The 20,649-nt window shown below is 39.9% G+C and overlaps 1 protein-coding gene and 1 long non-coding RNA gene across 4 annotated transcripts in view; one reads left to right on the top strand and one right to left on the bottom strand.

Annotated features, from left to right (window-relative positions):
* Positions 1-20,649, top strand: part of RELN (reelin) — a 508,320-nt gene that overhangs the window by 437,311 nt on the left and 50,360 nt on the right. For all 3 annotated transcript variants that reach the window (XM_003896435.5, XM_017957037.3, XM_003896436.5), the window contains exons 43-47: positions 532-679; positions 2,932-3,190; positions 4,058-4,307; positions 8,138-8,306; positions 20,299-20,439. In XM_003896435.5, coding sequence (XP_003896484.1) covers positions 532-679; positions 2,932-3,190; positions 4,058-4,307; positions 8,138-8,306; positions 20,299-20,439 — 967 coding nt within the window. The remainder of the gene's footprint in view (positions 1-531; positions 680-2,931; positions 3,191-4,057; positions 4,308-8,137; positions 8,307-20,298; positions 20,440-20,649) is intronic.
* Positions 3,603-5,242, bottom strand: LOC116274496. Its single transcript, XR_004183183.1, has 2 exons — positions 5,021-5,242; positions 3,603-4,401 (listed from the first exon to the last, which is right to left on the bottom strand). It is a non-coding gene; the product is annotated as an uncharacterized LOC116274496 (long non-coding RNA).

Raw genomic sequence — 20,649 nt, forward strand, 5'->3', positions numbered from 1 at the left:
CAGCCTCCCAAAGTGCTGTGATTACAGGTGTGAGCCACTGCGCCCAGCCTTAAAGACGTTATTTAATAGGCAATAATAAATGGCATTGAAATTTCTCCCATTAAAACTGTTTTTTAAATATTTTATTGTCCCTGCCTGATACTATCCTTACATTAGAAAGGACACAGCAGAGAGGCTGGTGGAAAGGCCACACAAGCCCCCACCTTCCTGATGGCCTGAACCACTCTCTGACTAACCAGTGTCCTTTTTTTCAGTGTGAACAAGCAGAAAGGAGGGATCCATCTAGCTGGACCATAGATACTCAAGACAATACCCCCTCCTCCTATCACAAGAATCTGTAAAGTATAACAGCCAAGGCGAAACAATTCAAGCTAAAATGTTGAAAAGGCCTCTTATCCCAAAACACTACTTTAATATTTATGACTTCGTATTTTGAAACCACATAATGCGTTTACCATACTCCTTTTAAAAATATAATACAACTCACTATAGTTGGGGTCATAGGTAAACCATATTTTCCAATTTTTTCAGGTCAGCTAGAATCTGATAGATTCTTATTAATGAGTGGTGGGAAACCATCTCGAAAGTGTGGAATCCTTTCTAGTGGCAACAACCTCTTTTTCAATGAAGATGGCTTGCGCATGTTGATGACACGAGACCTGGATTTATCACATGCAAGGTAATCATTTTTAGATGCTGTTGAAAAAAACCACATCATAATGTATAATAGCAGAACATAATCAAATCAGAAAGAAGCAGAGAGATTTCAAGGACAAGGCCTTCCATTAGAAATACTGAACTTTTCTCTTTATCAAAGCTTTCAGGAAGATACAATTTACATAATTTCTAATCTAAAATTGAGAGAGATTATTCAAAACTTAATCAGAAAGGAAACATACCTAAACAGGCAACAGTTAACATCTGGTATTTTATAAGATTGAGATTAGGAAGTAACAATGTTTAATTTACTTTAACTTCAATCAAATATTGTGATCTTTCTATATAACATACTTTTCATTAGCACTTGCACTATGTGGAAATTATTTACACTTATACCATGCTTAGTAGAAAGCTTAGTTGAAATGCAATATATCTTCAAATTATTCACAATTAATTTTATCTCCACTATCAATTTAAGTTAAAAACATTTGAAGGGGCAGCCTTATTCTTTATAAGCATCTTTCCAATGATTCACTCACACATTCTAAGCAGTCATTTTCTAAATTGAACACAGTCACTCAGAAACAAACATTTTAAACTGGCTCAGAGGATTATGTCCTGTCAAGATGTGTATCCCTTGATCATTTGATGAGCCAAAAACTTAACAAGGAAGATAAGAAAGATGGTTTAACATGTGTAAAATGGAACCCTGACCTGATTTTGCAAATGAACAAAGAAACCATGTTTTTGTCTTTTGAAATATTTCAGAGTATCTTACAATACATCTTAACATTTTTACCCCTTCTTTTTCCTAAATGTTTCATTTATTGATTATAAATTTGATCACACTTCATAGAAAATACAGTTCTGTGAGATAATTATACAGTTACAAAAACAATATTTTATCATTATCCCACTTTAATGCATATAGTTTAATTTGATGTTCCTTATTTCAGATTTTTCTTAGCAGCTGAGTTCTCTAATTTAGAAATTATTAGGTGTTCCCAAATAAGTAAGTCTCTCATGGTTTATCTATCACTAAGTTAATACAAGGATTTTCTCAATACAAGTAGACCATATACTAAAAGTATTTCTCTGTAAATGATTATTGTTTTTACAAATGTAAACGTCACTAGACACTAACCATGTATGTTTTCATTAATCCAATGTTAAAAGCTCCATTATTTAGCTCATCTCAGTAGCATGCTGTGTAGGATTTGCATATATTGAACTGAATATGCTCCACGTAAAATCCCAATTTTTTCAGGGTCAAAAGATAAATGAATGGGGTGGGGAAGGGAACTCATGAGGAATGAATGGTTTTATATATGGTACTGATAATATTTTTATTATACATCTTAATATCTTTCCTATGTCCAGCATGCATACATTAGTGGGTATGTGTGTTGGGTTACACATGAAATTTATTCTGCATTACCAGCTAGCATCGTGGCCAGACCAGAAAGCAGCAGCTTGCCTGCCAAAGATAACATGTGAGCTAGTTTTCATTGGCACCCCAGCTGGTTGCTTGCCACTCTGTCCACCTCCCTGCCAGCTGGGAACGCTGCCACTGGCCGGCTGCCACCATTCTCAGTGGCCAGTATCATCCATCCCCAGACCCAGCAACAGTCAGAGCCTGGCACAGCCACCACCACCACCACCCCACACTCATGCTCCCTGCCCCAGCACAAAAGAGAGAAAAGAGGCCCAGGCTTGACGTACCTCGTCCAAAAGATGCCTGGCCTTTCACAAAGAGGTGCTACAACCGGTGAATTTAAATGTGCCTCCCAAAGCCAGTAACATGAGATCTGAAAAACGACTGGTGAAACCTTAGAAGAGATAATCTGCCAGTTATGTGGCATAAACTACATTAATTACATTCTTCCAGTTCCAATGTTTAAGGAGTAAAATTTATCTTAAATAGATGACAACACACACTCCCACACTAAACTGCCTTTAGACCCCTCCTGTCTTTTTATAGAAGAGCCAAAGGGTGTGGGGAGTGCTCAGGTCCCTCAGGCTCTTCTCTGAGGAGAGTCGCTAGACAAATACGGGTGCAGAATTGCCTTTTTTCAGACTTCACATTTAATTAACTCCCTTTCCGATTAAAAAGGGAAATCAGACTTTGAAGTGATTGCTTTGGACACTCATTAAATTGCCATATTTATCGAGGCCATTCGTTCCCCTGCATTACCCCATGTGCTTGTCTGTTGTTAAGCATGTGGATTTCTTGTGGAAGTGAAAGTCTTCAGTAACATTTACAAATGTCAGATTTGTGCAGTTCTTCATGAGACTGGGATGTGGTAAAGGCGTTCCTGACCCCAGGAGCCAACCCGTGCTCCTACAGTATTCTCTCAACGGTGGCCTCTCGTGGAGTCTTCTTCAGGAGTTCCTTTTCAGCAATTCCAGCAATGTGGGCAGGTACATTGCCCTGGAGATACCTTTGAAAGCCCGTTCTGGTTCTACTCGCCTTCGCTGGTGGCAACCGTCTGAGAATGGGCACTTCTACAGCCCCTGGGTTATCGATCAGGTCAGTCTCTTCAGGATTAACTATTTTAATTGTTGTCACTTGAGCTGAATGTGGCCTTAGAAGGCATTTAGTTCAACCTGCTTGCTCAGTAGATGAAACCCAGAACTGACAGTTGAGTGACTTGCCCAAGGGCACACAGCTAGATTAGATATGGCATTTAGCTTCCTTTCATTCTCTATTCCTTCAATTGCCTAAGCTTATAAAAATAAACAACACAACAGAAGGACTAGGTCCTGCTCATAGAGGATTCTGCCATATGGATAGAGGGACTTTATCAAGCGTGATACAACGTTATAATTCTCTGAAAAGGAAAATGTGCAAATTAGCATTGGTGCCACATGCAGTAGTTCCCAAATCCTCTTTCCTAGCCTTTGAGGAAAAAAAATGAACCAATCTCCCCCACATCCTTATAGACTGCTCCAAAGGATCTTTATACATAATAAAATGTATATCAAATAGAACTCAAAGAACCTGTTAACAAATCGTAGTGTTCATGCAAAGAATTGGAACTGAAATGCCTTAGGGTACAATTGTCCTTAAACAGAAATCTTACATGGAAAATAATCACACATAAGCCAAATTTTGCTTCCCAGCTTGGGTGCATGTCGTTTCCAAAGGCACAGTTTAGCCGGTGTAGGCTGTGAATGGTTTTGTCGATCCTCTGATTTGTTTTCTGTAGCTTCTTGCCAGATGGGCAAGCAGACATAAACAAGAGCATTGTGAAAGGCCCCTCACATCCTGCTGGCCGTCCGGTGCCAGTTCTGAGCAGGCTGACAGATCAAAACAAACAAACAAACGAAAAAGGCAGAACTTTCCATTTCTTAAAACTAAATGGAAAATTTGTGATTTTTTAAAAATACATTTCAGATTCTTATTGGAGGAAATATTTCTGGTAATACGGTCTTGGAAGATGATTTCACAACCCTTGATAGTAGGAAATGGCTGCTTCACCCAGGAGGCACCAAGATGCCCGTGTGTGGCTCTACTGGTGACGCCCTGGTCTTCATTGAAAAGGCCAGCACCCGTTACGTGGTCAGCACAGACATTGCCGTGAATGAGGATTCCTTCCTACAGATAGACTTCGCTGCCTCCTGCTCAGTCACAGACTCTTGTTATGGTGAGTATGCCATCTCCAGATAGAGGGACAGGCATGTGTGCATGAGCTTCTGTGGCTGCCTCTGTCATAGGACTACTGTGCCTCTCTGATAGACCTGTAAGTAAAACACGAGTGCACTTTGAGTCAAACCACACTGTATTCTTGAATATACTGCATGTATTAATAAATTGAGTTTTAAAAGTTGATTTTTGAAAGCAACAGAATGTGAGCTTATTTTTTAAGCATACATATGTGAAGACTTCTTTTATAAAGTAAATAACCTAAATAATAATAATTTGTAAATCCGTAAGTATTTTAGTATCAGACTCGCAGAATAAAGGATACACTTGCAGTATTTTTCCAATAAGCGCTCTCATCAATCACATAGAGAATTCCAGGAATCAGCAATATGATTTATTTATATATATAATATGACTTATTAATATATATATTCACAGATTTAAATTCTTGGGGCATTAGATTAAACCAGTTATTGTCTCCTCTCCATATCCCCCCAAATGATGACATTTTGTTGTTCCCATTTTGCCTATATTTTTTGCCACCGTGGATCACAGCACATTCCAGGCCACCCTCACTGTGACCAATTTGCACCCCCTAGAATGAGTATGTGCATGTGTACGCTCACACATACCATGCATTCACACTCACAGACCCATCTTAGGAGAGAAAAGCTGGCATCATTGTACACTTGGACTCTATCTGAACTTACAGACCTGTCAGGATTCTGGGTCTCCTGGTCTTTCACATCCCCATATAACTCTTCTTCCAGCAGACACAAACTAGAATGTTCACAAGGGCCTCATTCAGTTTTAGATTCTGGGTAGCAGGGAGGCAGAAATTTGAGGAATTTGGTTATTTTCAAGGTCCTGCAGAATTCACAATTTTTAATATTCTCATTAGTCTGAATGTAATAGACATACTTTAGGAGGAATGCCAGAGATACTCTTTCTACCTCAGACACAGTCAGTCAAGATTAGATTAGTCAGTGGGGATGGAACTTGGAAAAGAGAAGACAGAAAAGTAGAAGGTGCACACCCTGTCTTCAGTAGGTACAGAGAGCCCAGTAAATCAAGTGTTCCATGGAATAGTGCTGATACAAAATGTAATGAGAACTCGAGGGAGCAAGAGATGACCAATGGTTGGCCAATATAAGAAGTTAGGGAACATTTCACAAAGGAGCTAAGTATTAAGTGGACCTTGATGGTTGAAGTAGATTTTAAGGGTGGATGGAGAAGAAAGGACCCCCAAACTAGGCTGGAAGGAGAAGCAAAGAAGCAGATGTGGGGTTCTTCTAAAACTGAGAGCAGACCAGCCTCAACAGGTCTGGTCTGCATCTAATGGAGAAGAGCACAGTGTGGTGATTTTGAAAACAGTCTAGACTCTTACTCCCTTCTTCACATAGAAAGTAGAGGAGAGCCCAAAGAAGTAAGTTATCACATGGTCAATCTGCAGCAGCACCAACCAGGACCAAAATTTTGCCCTCGTAAGCCCAGTCACACGTACTTTCTCTACAAGCCGGTGCAGCCTCCTGAGAGAGGAAATGAATTATATTATGAAAGAGTAAAGTGGCTGAGTGGAGTTGGAAACAAATTAAGAAGGGCCTTAAAAGGCAGACGTGGGGATTTGTGCTTGGTAAGGTCATGAACAGGAGAGCACAAGTGCAGAGGGGTGACATGATATGTTTCACGAAGATTAGCTCCAGAGCCAATGAAGGTGGGTAGAGAAGAATTCCAGTAGAGAAACCACAGTGGTCATCTCTGTAGGAAGCAATGTGGACTTGCACTATGTGGCATGAAGAGACATGGAATGGATAAAGTTGATAAGAGATAATGAGGAAAAAAAAAAAAGCAGCAGATATCAGGACTGAGTTGAACATAGAGGGTAAAGGAGACAGAAAAGTAAAATTTCTAAAATAACTTCTAAATTGTGTTTTTTCTTAACAACCTCTTATACCAATGGCTAAAATCACTTCTAAATTTTGGACCCAGAAAACCAATGTAAAAGTATTGCCATTGATAAAATGTGGTAGTTAAGAGGAGATGTTTGTTAATGAGGGAAAATGGTGAGTTTTTCTTAATTCAAGTGAAAGGACTTCTAAGTGAAGATATCCTTTAGTGAAGATGACACACAGTATAGAAAGCTGGAACTGTGTCTATACTGCTCATCACAGCGCACCCAGCATCCAGCACAGTGCCAGGCTCAGTAGACAGAAACTCTATTTCGAGATGTAAAACCAGGAAATTTGGGGCACAGAGGTGATCGCTGAATCAAGAGTGTACTTGTAGAATAGATGGCCAGAAACAAGGTCTAGAAGAATGCCCATAGCTGGGCAAGTTAGCAAAGGAGTCAGAATAAAAGACAGGAGACTCAGAATAATGTCCCTCAAAATAAAAGAACATTTCAAGAATCAGGGAGTAATCAATAATGTCCAATGCTGTTAGGAGGCAAGCACCATGAAGACTGAGACCAGGCCATTGTATTTACCTAGAAACCTTAGGGCGGTGTGTGGTCTCACACTGACTGCATGGGAGAATCACCTGGGAAGCTTTAAAGCTCCTGACACCTTGGCCATGCCCCAAAAGACTTCAGTCAGAATCTCTGGTAGGGAGACTCAGGAATCAGTCATTTCTAAAGGTATCCAGGTGATTTCAGTGTGCAGCCAAGACTGAGAACCACAGCCTTCAGAAGGGAGGTGGGGACTGAGGCAGCTCATAAAGTGAATAGGGAGAGAGAAATATAAGATGGGGGTATGGGCTGAATGTTCCAGAAGAAAAAGGAAAGAAATAAATATCTTTCCTTAGACCCACAACCTGATGGCATGCATTGGCACATATTCCATGGCCTTCAACTTGCTCCTTAAACCCCTCAGATTTCCATATTTTATTTATATTCTATAACACAGCAGAGCAAGATATATAAGCAAAAGTTTATAATTTCTAAGAAGTTTCACCCATACCAGGGGCAAAATTGACATTAGTTGTTCAGGATTCCTATAAAATGGTCAAAATTTGAGAAGTCTGCTCAATGTATTAACTGTTTGAACACTAATTATTAAAATATATAATATGTTCCTTATTTGTATGTTAACCATTAAATAAACTATATTAATTTATAAGTATTATACTATATTAAATTATATACCATTTAAATGATATGTTTGTGATATATATTCTATCACTATAATATTACAAATATATCATAGCAATTATATGCAGCTACTCAAATACTATAACTGTATATGAAGCAATACTTTTGTCACGATGATTGTTCCAAAAGCTTTTCATTCTAAGATGTGATTCAGGAAAATTTATGTTTCATTTGATCATATCCCCTTCAAAGTTATTTCAACATGGAAATTTAAAAATAATAACTAGTAGGAGGCCGAGACGGGCGGATCACAAGGTCAGGAGATCGAGACCATCCTGGCTAACACGGCGAAACCCCGTCTCTACTAAAAACACAAAAAAAAAAATTAGCCGGGCGAGGTGGCGGCGCCTGTGGTCCCAGCTACTCGGGAGGCTGAGGCAGGAGAATAGCGGGAACCCGGGAGGCGGAGCTTGCAGTGAGCTGAGATCTGGCCACTGCACTCCAGCCTGGGCGACAGAGCGAGACTCCGACTCAAAAAAAAAAAAAAAAAAAAAAAAAAAATAATAACTAGTAATATACAGAGAGAAAAACTAGGAAGCATTTCAAAGTAGGAAATATAAATACAGGGAAAAAATCAAACTGACATTTGAATGAAACTAAAACATACAGAAATATGATAAGCAAGTATGGTTCTTGGGTCTGCAGATATATGTTTGTATCCAAAATAATGTTTCCTGTTTCAGCGATTGAATTGGAATACTCAGTGGATCTTGGATTGTCATGGCACCCATTGGTAAGGGACTGTCTGCCTACCAATGTGGAATGCAGTCGCTATCATCTGCAGCGGATCCTGGTGTCAGACACTTTCAACAAGTGGACCAGAATTACTCTGCCTCTCCCTCCTTATACCAGGTATGGATGCTTCTACATGTTCGCCACATGCTTCTGTGTATAGTGAGCCCAAATGTGATAAAATTTGGCATGTCAAGTTTAATGAGATATGTGAGGATTTTGTTACTTGCTAATGGTATTGCCATGTATGAATTATTAAGGCTGCCTTTTTTTTTTCTAATTGTTTTCCTTCTGTTTCTTTTTATTATTATTATTATTATTATTATTATTATTATTATACTTTAAGTTCTAGGATACATGTGCATAACTTGCAGGTTTGTTACATATGTATACTTGTGCCATGCTGGGAACCAAGTTGGAAAACACTCTTCAGGATATCATCCAGGAGAACTTCCCCAACCTAGTAGGGCAGGCCAACATTCAAATCCAGGAAATCTTAAGGCTGTCTTAATGAGTAAAACAGAAACCAGTTTTTATCATGACATTATTCCACATTTTCCCAAAAGCCAGGCCTTTACTGACTTTTAACTCTAATATTTTTAAAGAATGAACTACAAAAGAAAACAGTGGCTGCATCACTTCGCTTCTCCAACTTAATTCAGAGATGCCCAGACAAGTCATTTAATAGGCCCACTGGATCCAGAATAGACTTAAACAGGGTCTGTTTTCTGCTAGTGAGGCTGCTGTAAATATAGGAGTGAGTGATGTCATATAAATGAAGGTAGCAAATAAATGTACATTAAAATTATGTCTGCTTTTAAAATTTTATTTTGGATATTATCTTAAGAATTATCTGAAGTGTTTCTAGTGAAAAATATAAAAGAAGTGTTTCATTCTTGTCTCTGTGGAAAGGGATCAGGGCTTAACAAAATTGCCTGGTACGGAAGGATCACTTGAGACCAGGAGTTCAAGGCGAGCCAGGGAAACACAGCAAGACCCCATTTCTACAAAAAATTAGTCAGGCATGGTGGTATATGCCTGTAGTCCCAGCCACTCAGGAGGTTGAGGCAGAAGGATCACTAAAGCCCAGGAGTTTGACGGTGCAGTGAGCTATGAGCATGCCAGTGCACTCCAGCTTGGGTGACAGAGCCAGACCCTGTCTCAAAAAAAAAATATATTAAAAATTAAAGTAAATAAAAATAAAATTGCCTAGTAAATTCTGATAAAGAAGTTAAATCTAAATTATCTGTGCATTTCCACTCCTGTTTGAGTAAAGCAGAGAATTAACTTTGCCTAGTGGAATGGTGTTACATGACACTCTCTTTCACCATCTAAACTAGGTGCTAATTATAGGAAAGCTTTCACATCTTGATAGAAACTTCTATTTCCTCCAAGACAATGGTTTTCAGTTGCTGCATTAAGAAAGCAGCAAAGCAACCAATCCAGTGTGGGGAACAGGAGTTATAGTTTGGGCTCACTATTGTTTTGTCATCCCACAAATGAAGAATGAATAAATTTTCCTAGCAAATGACCATAAAATTCAACCATTCATCTAGGGCATAACATTTCTTAGAATTATCATAAATGGGATGGTTTCAGTTACTAACAGCCTAGGGCTGCTTTACAATTGCTGGCTCAGAGGTACGAGACTATATTAACTGTCAGCAGAGTTGCCAAGTTTAAATGAGATACGTGAGATTTTGTTGCTCATTAAAGGTGTTGCCATGCATGAATTATTAAAGTGATCTTAATAAGTAAAATAGAAAAAAAAACTCCATTAAGGCAACAGTCTTTTAAGTCTTTATGAATTCTGTGAATTATTACACAGCTACTCAGTCACATTTTGCAAATAAGCGACATTCTAAGATTTACTCCAGCTAGTCATTATGCCCTTGAGTCTTTTACTCAAGAAAAGTAATTATTTCTCATCTTTTAATCTATCTTTTAATTGTCTCTTGTACATACTCACAAGAATTTTGACCCTTTCAAATGTTATTTGAAAAATCTGATGAGCATCCATTTCCCCCGTTCTGTACTGAGAATAAGCAGTTTGTTTATTATATTACCCTCAAGGCTCATGTACACTTGTCTTAAAGGTGACACCGACTTGTAACAAGGCCCTTTGGGTAATTCAAAAAGAAATGTGCATGGAGGGAGCCCAAGCCAGACTCACTTCTCTGCCGTATACCAAAGATCATTAGAACAATATGCCAGTCTCAGAGTTACTTGTTTCAAACACGAGTAAACATTATCTATACTACATCTACTTTTACATTCGGTTATTTGGTAAATATGGTGTTTCCTTGTTTTAAGTTAAAATTACTGTCTCTGTTACCTGGAAATGTGTTGAAATGTCAATGTTTATGTGGTCCAGCAGGCCAGAATTGAGTATTTCAGTTTGTAGCTCTTAGCTATAAAAAACACATGATGCTGACAACTTAAAGGCATGTGCTCAGTAAGGGTCAGGAATGACTGTGACCATGTCACAACTGCAGCCTTGTCTACTCAACACACGACCATAAGGCTAGGATCCCAGTATTGTTGGCACAGTAGTAATGAGTGCCAGCTGAGGTTGGCTGGTCACAAATTGACATCAAACCATTCACCAAACTAAAATGGTCACTAGTCATCAGTAGCAATTATTCATTCAGTCACTCTTTAAACAAATATTTTTTAACTGTTTAATTATGTGCTAGGCCTATGAGGGAGCTGAACTGATCCCTGACTCAAAGAGCTTTTAATTTGGTGGGAGAGGAGTATTGGCCATAAATCACCAATAATCACAGGAGTAAATATAAATTCAATTGTGATAAGTGATGGAAAACAGGTACATGATGCTCTAAGTTTCTATATTGGAGGGTGATGTGACCTGTCAAGAAAGCCAGGGAATGCTTTCTTAAGAAAAGGATACTTGAGGTAAGACATGAAGGATGAATGTAAGTTAACTAGGTAAAGTGTAAGGGTAGGAGTGTTCCAAACAAGGACAGTAGCCAATTGTAGGAGAGGGCAGGTGTATTTGAGATGTTGAATATATGGATCAGATAAAGAGAGGAGCAAGGTGAGGTATGAGATGGTGTCAGACCATGAAGACCATTGTAGGTTGTATTAAAGATTTGGAGGTTCATTATAGGAACACTTAAATGCCTGTTTAAGTGTTTGGCAATAGGGAGACATGAACAGATTTGCATTCAGAAAAGCTTCTTCTTTTTTTCTTATTTCCAGCTTCTAAGTTCAGGGGTACATGTGCAGTGTGTGTAGGTTTGTTACATAGGTAAACATGTGCCATGGTGGTTTGCTGCACAGGTCATCCAATCACTTAGGTACTAAGCTCGGCATCCGTTAGCTATTCTTCCTGATGTTTTCCCTCCTCCCACCCCCGACTTTCCAACAAGCCCCAGTGTGTGTTGTCCCCCCGCTCATGTGTCCATGTGTTCTCATTGTGCAGCTCCCACTTGTGGGAGTGAGAACATGTGGTATTTGGTTTTCTGTTCCTGCATTAGTTTGCTGAGGATAATGGCTTCCAGCTCCACTCACATCCCTGCAAAGGACATGAGCTCATTCCTTTTTATGGCTGCATAGTATTCCATGGTGTATATGTACCACATTTTCTTTATCCAGTCTATCATTGATGGGCTATTAGGTTGATTCCATGTCTTTGTTGTTGTGAATACTGCTGCAATGAACATATGTGTGTGTCCATAATAGAATGATTTATGTTCCTTTGGGTATACACCCAGTAACGGGATTGCTGGGTCGAATGCTATTTCTGCCTCTAGGTCTTTGAGGAATTGCCACACTGTCTTCCAAGTGATTGAACTAATTTACACTCTCATCAACAGGGTAAAAGCATTCCTTTTTCTCCACAACTTCGCCAGCATCTGTTGGGTTTAACTCTCATAGTAGCCACAGAAAAGCCCATTCTAAACAGAAAACAAATAGAGGATAAGAGTAGATGTAAAGAGGCTCTTGCAGAAATAAGAAATGCCAATGGTACAGGCAGTAGACATGAAGAGAAGTGGAGAAAGTCAAGAGACATGGGAGGCAATGAAACTGACCAAGCTGGGTCAGTTTGAGGGATGTGGGAGCTTGAGGGAAAGGGCAGTGCTGAAGATGACTCCCTGGTCTCTGAGTTGCAAAACTGAAGGGATGCTGCTGCTCCTCACTAGGAAGTGAACAGTGAAACTAAACACAAGATACATCACACTCTGCTCCAGACTACATCACACTCTGCTCCAGACATTGCTATGTTAAAACTAAATAATTGAAGTAGATAGATTCATAGTTTCTATTCCTTGCCATACACATTAGTTAAGTTAGATCTTCGTAAAAGAAGATTTATAAATAAATGAACAAAAAGCATTGTAGTATAGTGAGGGGGGTTCTGCCTTTTCACCCGTATGAGCTTTTAAGCAGGTTACTTTGTGTTTCTAAACTTCAGTTTCTTCATCTGAAAAATGGAGATCGTTTTTACCATATGAAAATCTCATAAATGTGCATGGAAGTGTTGAGAACATTGTCAAGATTTATTAAAAATGAAAATTATTTCTACTTTTATGAGTTAACCACATAATCACACTTGTTAACCATAACACAGGTTTATTATCAGACTTCAACCTCAGACTAAGAAGTTTTCCTAAGTCACAGCTTAATCTTGAATGAGAGTGAGCCCATGATAATGGATAGGGCACTGTCTTAAATTCTTGCGCTGGAGGAGGTTACAACCTATTTAAGGAAAATTAAACATATACCTGAGAAACAACTGAAAAATAATACCTGCTGTATATAATTTAATGCTTCACTGACGAATGGGCTAGAAATGCTGCAGGTATCAAGAAATGGGAGATGATATTGAATGCCAGAATTCGAGTGTTTCATGGAAGAGATGGGGCCTGGCCTTGAAGGATGGCTAGGAATTAGGTGGGTAAATGAAAAGAGCACCCTAAATCAGGGGAACAATGTGGACAGTGCAAGCACACATAGGTATGGGGCTGGGGGAAGTGCGTGAGTTGCCGATTCAAGCAGAGGGCTCATATCTGGAAGCTATGACAAGATGCTGGTTCGTAGAGTTGGGTTAACTTATAGCAATCATTGGAGCAAGGCAAAGTTTAGATTTGTAGGCAAAATGAACTGTGGTGGGTTTGAGCTGAAAATATTCTTCCAAGAAAAAAATTGGGACAACAGACAGATTCACATAAGAGGAGGTGGCAACGGTGTTGTGACAATAACTTCTAAGTGAAGTAACAAGTCTGGGCTACAGCTGAAGGAATGAGGCAGATATGACAGAACATTTCAAAGAAAGAATTGATTAAAACCCAGCCACTAATTTCTCCTTCTCCATTACACACGTCAAGAGATGACTCTAGAGTTTGAAGCCTAGTAAAATAGTGAGAAGATGTGAGGAGCAAGCTAAAGTTGATTCCAGGAGGGACAGTATGGCAAATTTAGTCAAATGATGCTGGATTACATGTGATGGCTCGAGGTACAAATGAAAATGTCCATTTGACAGAGACATGAAGATCTGAGCCCAAGAGAAGATAATGAACTTCGGAGGCATAAACATAGAGTAACAGGCAATGCTGTAAAACTGCACCTGTCTCCATAAGAGGGTGTTTAAAAAGGTTGGGGGGGGACTCGTAAATTTAATAGCAGAAGGAGCAGAAATGGCCAGCAAGGGGGCTGAGAGGATTCAGGCAGAGAGAAGATTCAGAATAACATGGCATCCAGAAGCCAGGTGAGAGGAGATTAACAAGCAGGAAAATATGGCCTTCAATGACATAAACTATAGAGAGTAGTGAATTAAAAAGTTTCACAAAAGCTTTACTGGATTTTTCAATTTGAGAGAATGAATGACCTTCGAAAGAACAGTTTCAGTAAGATACTGGAAATAAATACAGCTTGTCTGGCACCAGAGGCCATGGGCTTAACCACTATATTAGTACTGCCTCTTCATTGCTTGCCTAAGAGAGATGGTCCGAGGAGAAACAGGAAGGCAGGAATGCCAGGAGTTCTTGAGAGAGACTGAAAAGGAAGAGAGGAAAATGCCAACATCAGTTTCATAGCCCCTAATCTGAATCTGCCTCCTCCTCCTTACTAACCCCAGACCTAAAAATAACAGGTGGCTCAAATAGCATGTGTTCTTGAATATCACCTTAGACCCAGGGTGAGTCAGTGGAAGGGCAGGTAACCCAAATCCACCGAGAAAGGGAGGGGAGTGGCCACTGAAAGGCTCAGGTGTGACTTGGGTATTTTAAGTCACAGTTTGAAGATGATCTATTCCCTTCTACTAGCCCTAATGACCTAGCTGATAGCACCTTCTTTAAAGATTAACTACACTTTGGAAGCCCAGGTGGCTTTAGCCACAGCATGGAAGCTGCAGGAAGTTCTAAGGAAAGGTGCTGTGAACAAAAAAGGGCAACATTGTGAAAGAATTGGGGGAAAGAGATGGGGAGGGGAGGCTATAACACTTTCAGGTAAACAAATTTAGAGAGGTTTTTTGGGTTTTGTTTTGTTTTTTTGTTTTAAATGGAGTCTTGCTCTGTCACCAGGCTGCAGTGCAATGGCACGATCTCAGCTCACTGCAAGCTCCACCTCCCAGGTTCAAGTGATTCTCCTGCCTCAGCCTCCCGAGTAGCTGGGACTACAGGCACACATTATGACGCCCAGCTAATTTTCGTATTTTTAGTAGAGACGGGGTTTCACCATGTTGGCCAGGATGGTCTCGATCTCTTGACCTTGTGATCCACCCACCTTGGCCTCTCAAAGTGCTGGGATTACAGGCATGAGCCACTGCGCCAGGCCATATTCTTTACTTTAACAAAGCGTATTGGCTGGGTGCAGTGGTTCACGCCTATAATCCCAACACTTTGGGAGGTTGAGGCAGGTGGATCACCTGAGGTCATGAATTCGAGACCAGCCTGGCCAACATGGTGAAACCCCATCTCTACTAAAAATACAAAAATTAGCTGGGCGCGGTGGTGCATGCCTGCAATCCCAGCTACTTGGGAGGCTGAGGCACAAGAATCGCTTGAACATGGGAGGCAGAGATTGCAGTGAGCTGAGATCGTGCCATTGTACTCCAGCCTGCATGACAGAGCAACATAAGACCCTGTCTCAAAAAAATAAAATAAAAAATAAAGTGTACAATTCAATGTTTTTTAGTCATTACTAAATAAAAAACAAAAACAAAAACACAGGGTTGTCGAAACCATCACCACAGTGTAATTTTAGAATATTTTGTCCCCGCTAAAAGAAATCCTATACTTAATAGCAGTCACTCCCCACCCCTCACCCAGCCCTAGGTAACCACTAAGCTATGTTCTTATTTGCCTGTTCTAGGCAGTTCATAGAAATGGAATTATACAATGTGTGTTTGTTTTACAATTGGCTTCCTTCATTTAGCATCAAAGTGTAGTGTGATATATTGTGGAATGTACCAGCTTCTCATTCCTCCTTACAGCTGATTAACATTCCATTTTATGGATATGCCACATTTTATCTATCTGTTCATCACTTAATAGGCTCTTGGGTTCCTTCCACCTTTTATGCTGCTGTGAACCTTTCTGTGCAAATTTTATGTGGATGTATGTTTTCACTTTTCTTGGATATATACCTAGAGGTGGAATTGCTGGTAATTATGTTCAACATTTTGAGACACTGACAACCTTTTATTCACAGCAGCTGTACTCTTTTACCTTCCCACCAGCAATGCAGAGGATTCTAATTTCCCATATCCTTACCAGTACTTGTTATTGTCTTTTTGACTGTTGCCATCTTCATGGGTGTGAGGTTATATCTCATTGTGGTTCTCATTGGCATTTCCCTAAAGGCTGATGATGTTGGGCTTCTTATCCTGTGCTTATTGGCCATTTATATATCTTCTTTGGAATATTCTTCAACTTTGTCAAAGAAGATAGGCTAATACAAAGAAACAGGCTAGTGGAGGAAATTTTATGCAAAACATAAAGGAAGGGTCTTGGCTTGCAAGGCAAATAGACACACATTTTGAAATGGGCTGACATCACAGAGTCAGTTGCTCAAACACACAGGGCCAGGGGCTTCAGCTCCGAAGCTGACACAAAAGTCAAAACACATACAGCTGCAACACATACAGCCTCCCATAGCTTAACAACTGTTCATATTTACAGGTAATGATAAGGGTAGGATGATTTTGTGGAGGTTGCAGTGGAGTTTTGAAAGATTTACTTAATGAGAATACAAAGTAATCATGAACCAAGAGATCCTTGCCTTGTTTCAGTTTTGTTAGTGAATCAGTGTGAGACTTAGGTCACTGGGCGTCATCATTGTCTTTGGTAGAATGGCATTGTTAGGCTAGATTTTCTAGGCTTAAATATTTTATGTATCTCTTTCGAAGTAAAAGATATTTCAGGGAAGGAAGAAGAGGTTTAAAACATTGTGTTCCTTTCAAAGGGCTTTTTCTCATGATGACGATGACAGTGAGGACTTCATAGGTAGAGTCATTCTGAAGAAAAGAGCAAAAATGAAGACTCTGTAATGTGTAGTGAAATCTGTTAAAAGGTGCGGAGGTAGTGTGGAGAGAGATACCTGGGACACCAGTGAGAGGAACCATACTATTAACAGTAATATTTTAACTACTTAGCAATGGATATCTATTAAACAAAACTGATGTAACACTTACTACATACTGTAGATGGGGAAGAAATGGTATAACTCCACAAAAGAAGCAATAGGAGAGAGTTCACGAATATGGAAAAATGAGAGATCTTCTCTGGGACCATTTTTCCCCCAACTCCAAGAAGTAGCAGCTGATGGTGGCTATCATTCTAAAGATAAATGACAACACCTGCCGAGGAACTCCACCAAGACACTCGTAGGTCTTGGTAAACAAGAACTAATTAATTTTCACAACACTCTTGTGAGGCAGAAGGTAGCATCTTCCCAGTTTTACTGACAGGGAAGCGTCAGCACATAAACATAAGTGATGTGGCCCCTTCACACAGTGGAGCTGTGACAGGGCTGGGAATAAGAAGTCCTGGCAATTCAACTTCCAAACTCTCATTTTTAACTTATATTCCAGTTCTTAGTGAAAATGTTTCCTCTTCTTACAAATTAATATTGGATAGTATGTGTATCCTTGTTTGATGGGTACATAATTACTAGGTGTAGTTATTCCTAAGAATATGAAATCATCACATCTGAGAAGGAGCCTTAAAAATCATCTCATTAAACTCCCTTATTATACATGTTTAGTTACTCACCGTGGACATAGAACCTACTAGTGCCAGAGTACAAATGAAAGCCCTCACTTATCTTTACTCCTGAGGGGCCAGCTCCCATGTTAGTACATTTCTCATGTAGTTTCTTACCGTTTCCTTTTCTTTGAAATGCCAGAGAGTTGCACAAATTGAAAATGTCAGCGTTGGAAGTCCCCATAAATGCTGTCAACTCCAACAATGTATCTGGCTCTTAAATCTTCCGTACGGTTTCTCTAAGTGGTTGCCCACATTGTGATTAAACACAGCCAATGCTCAGTAAACCCATGCCACCTCTCAGCTGCGGGAAAGCTGTCTGCCCCCTTTAACAGCCATCAAATCACCACCCCTCCACAGCTGACACCAGGCCCTGCCCATCTACCCTACAGGATATCTTTTGTAGGGTGTTTTGGTCTTCCTGAGCATCTTTATTACTACGAACTGAATAGCCTTTCAGCAAATGTTTACGAAGCTCCATCTGTAGGTGCCACCAACAATAAAATGATAAATAAGGAAAATAATCTAACAGGAAATTACATATGAATAGGCACTTTTAAGACAAGGTGATGAGGGCTTTGGTAAAGTATGTGTAAGATATTAGAGGAACAAAGAAAGTTTATTACTTACCTACTATCTATAAGCACTGAGGATACAAAACAGTATTCCCCTAAGGGATACAGAGATATTCTCTGCCCTTCAGAAGCTTATACTCTAAAAAAAAAAAAATATATATATATAAATGTTGGTGCCGAGTAATTATGTTTTATGGAAATATGGTATTCCACTATGTTAATTATAAGTTGCTGCTGCAGATAAACAGAGATAGCTATAAATAAATTTAGATAAATTTAGTCATTAAAAATAATTTATCAGCAAAACTACTGAGTTGCACAATTTGCGGGCATGGGTGCATTTCCACATTGCTTACTGTGAGAATGGAAGCCCCTGGATACCAACTTCCTGGGCCTTTAGAACACCTACTAAGCTCTAGGTGCTGTACATGAAGTCTATGATGTTGAGCAAAAAGGAATCAACCCTGCCCTGTTCCTTGTAACTTACCGTTCAAGAAAGAGACAGACATGTATCAAATATGTATGCAAATAAATGTATAACTGTAATTGTGACAAATACTATAAGAGGAAAACAACAGTTTGCTATGAGAGAGAACAGCATGGAAGAAACATCATTTTAAAAGGGGTCAGGAAGAAAACTTCTCTGTGAGGACCTGACATTTCCTCTGACACCCAAAGGACACACAGAAGTTAACCAGGCAGAAAGAGAGGAAGGGAGGGAGAGGCAGAGAGAGAGAGAGAGACAGAGATAGAGAAAAAGAGAACATGCAGGCAGAAAGGTGGGAATGAGTTTGGTGCACTTTGGGACCTGAGGGGAGAAACAGTACTCCAGAAACCAGTGATCATGATGAGGGAGGGAAGCAGAGGCCCAAGTTCAGGCAGATCTCAGGCAGGACCTTGTGGGCCAAGGAGAGGACTGGGGGTTTCGGTAAAATGCAGTGGAAAGTGACAGGAGTTTGTTAGGCAGAGATCACTCTGCTGGGGGAACATGAAGAAGCTGGGGAGCAAGCCAAATTATGGAGAAACCGGTTTGTACAGACGTTCAACAGACATGTATCGGACTGACCTCTTTATTTCAGAGTGAAGATTTTAGTCCTAGTCTGTTTCTTCTCCATTTTCTAAACTTATAGAAATATTTTCATTTGGAAAATGCAAACACATTCCTGTTGTTTGGTCTTTTGTCCTGCCTTAAACAGATATTTCCTCAGTCGAATGACTAATGGTCTCTTAATGACAGAACATATATGGATCAATAAACACAAATGGGTTCCTCTAAAAGTCTTTTCATGTTCAATGCACTTGAGCCTGAGGCATTGCTTGGATTTGACTGCCATCTAGTGCCTCCGAAAACACGTGTTTTTGTATTTCTGAGCAAGACACTCCCCAGAACTGTGTGAATGAGCAAATATATTTCTTCCTCTGGAATGGGAGAACCTCTGTTTTAGCTTTACTTATATCGCTTTTGTGTCGATGTAAAGTAAGTCTGGTCTCATTTATTATGCTCTCTCTTTTCTCTCTATAATTTTCTCTGTCCAATTAGAAAGCAAGTGGGAAGCTGAAATCCAGCCCATGTTCTGTTCCCAAACCAAATGCAGAGGGGTTGCAGCGGCTCGGGGATGGTCATCTTTTCTGATTTTGCACTTACAAGTTAGCAGCAGCTCTGGTGTCACTCCATGGTACTTCCCACACGAAATCCAAGGCTCCTGGCTCCTCTGAGGCTTCCAGTTTTAGGATTCATTTTTGTTTCTGACTGTCGGTTCTTTACAAGACTCAGAAAGATCACTGGGCTAAAATATATGATCAAGCTATCAGTTTGGTTGGTTTGGTTTGACTATAAACAATGTTTTGTATAGAATATTGTAATAATGGCCAGCCAGGCACAGTGGCTCATGCATGTAATCGCAACACTTTGGGACACTGAGGTGGGCAGATCACTTTAGGTCAGGAGTTCAAGACCAGCCTGGCCAACATGGTGAAACCCTGTCTCCACTAAAATACAAAAATTAACTGGGTATTGTGGTGCATGCCTATAATCCCAGCTACTCAGGAGGCTGAGGCAGGAGAATTGCTTGAACCCGGGAGGCGGAGGCTGCACTGAGCTGAGATGGCACCACTGCGTTCCAGCCCAGGCAACAGAGCAAGACTCCATCTCAAAAAAAAAAAAAAAATGTAATAATGAACGTTCTTTTCAGAAAAGAAGTAGGAATGTACATGCTTTTGTGTTACACTTCTCCATGCACTTATTCAAACATACTGGAACACATTTTCTTTTCCACAGCATCTTCATTAAAATTCTCATCTTCTTCAAAGGTCCCAAGCCACTCGTTTCCGCTGGCATCAACCAGCTCCCTTTGACAAGCAGCAGACGTGGGCAATAGATAATGTCTATATCGGGGATGGCTGCATAGACATGTGTAGTGGCCATGGGAGATGCATCCAGGGAAACTGCGTGTAAGTCGGGGTTTTTTTCTTCCTTCTGTTGAAAGCTCCTGATTCACATTCCATCTAGGAGATTTTTCTGTAACTGGTTTTTGAATCACTCCCATGCTTCCTTAAGTTATACATTTTTTTCTGAAATATGATCTTGAGCTAACAGTGAAGTTGATGGATACTGTATCTTCATTCTTGCTTAGAGATTAGGAACTGAACAATAGCTATCTT

This window comes from Papio anubis, chromosome 4, assembly GCF_008728515.1.
Source record: "Papio anubis isolate 15944 chromosome 4, Panubis1.0, whole genome shotgun sequence".
Taxonomy (NCBI): Eukaryota; Metazoa; Chordata; class Mammalia; order Primates; family Cercopithecidae; genus Papio; species Papio anubis.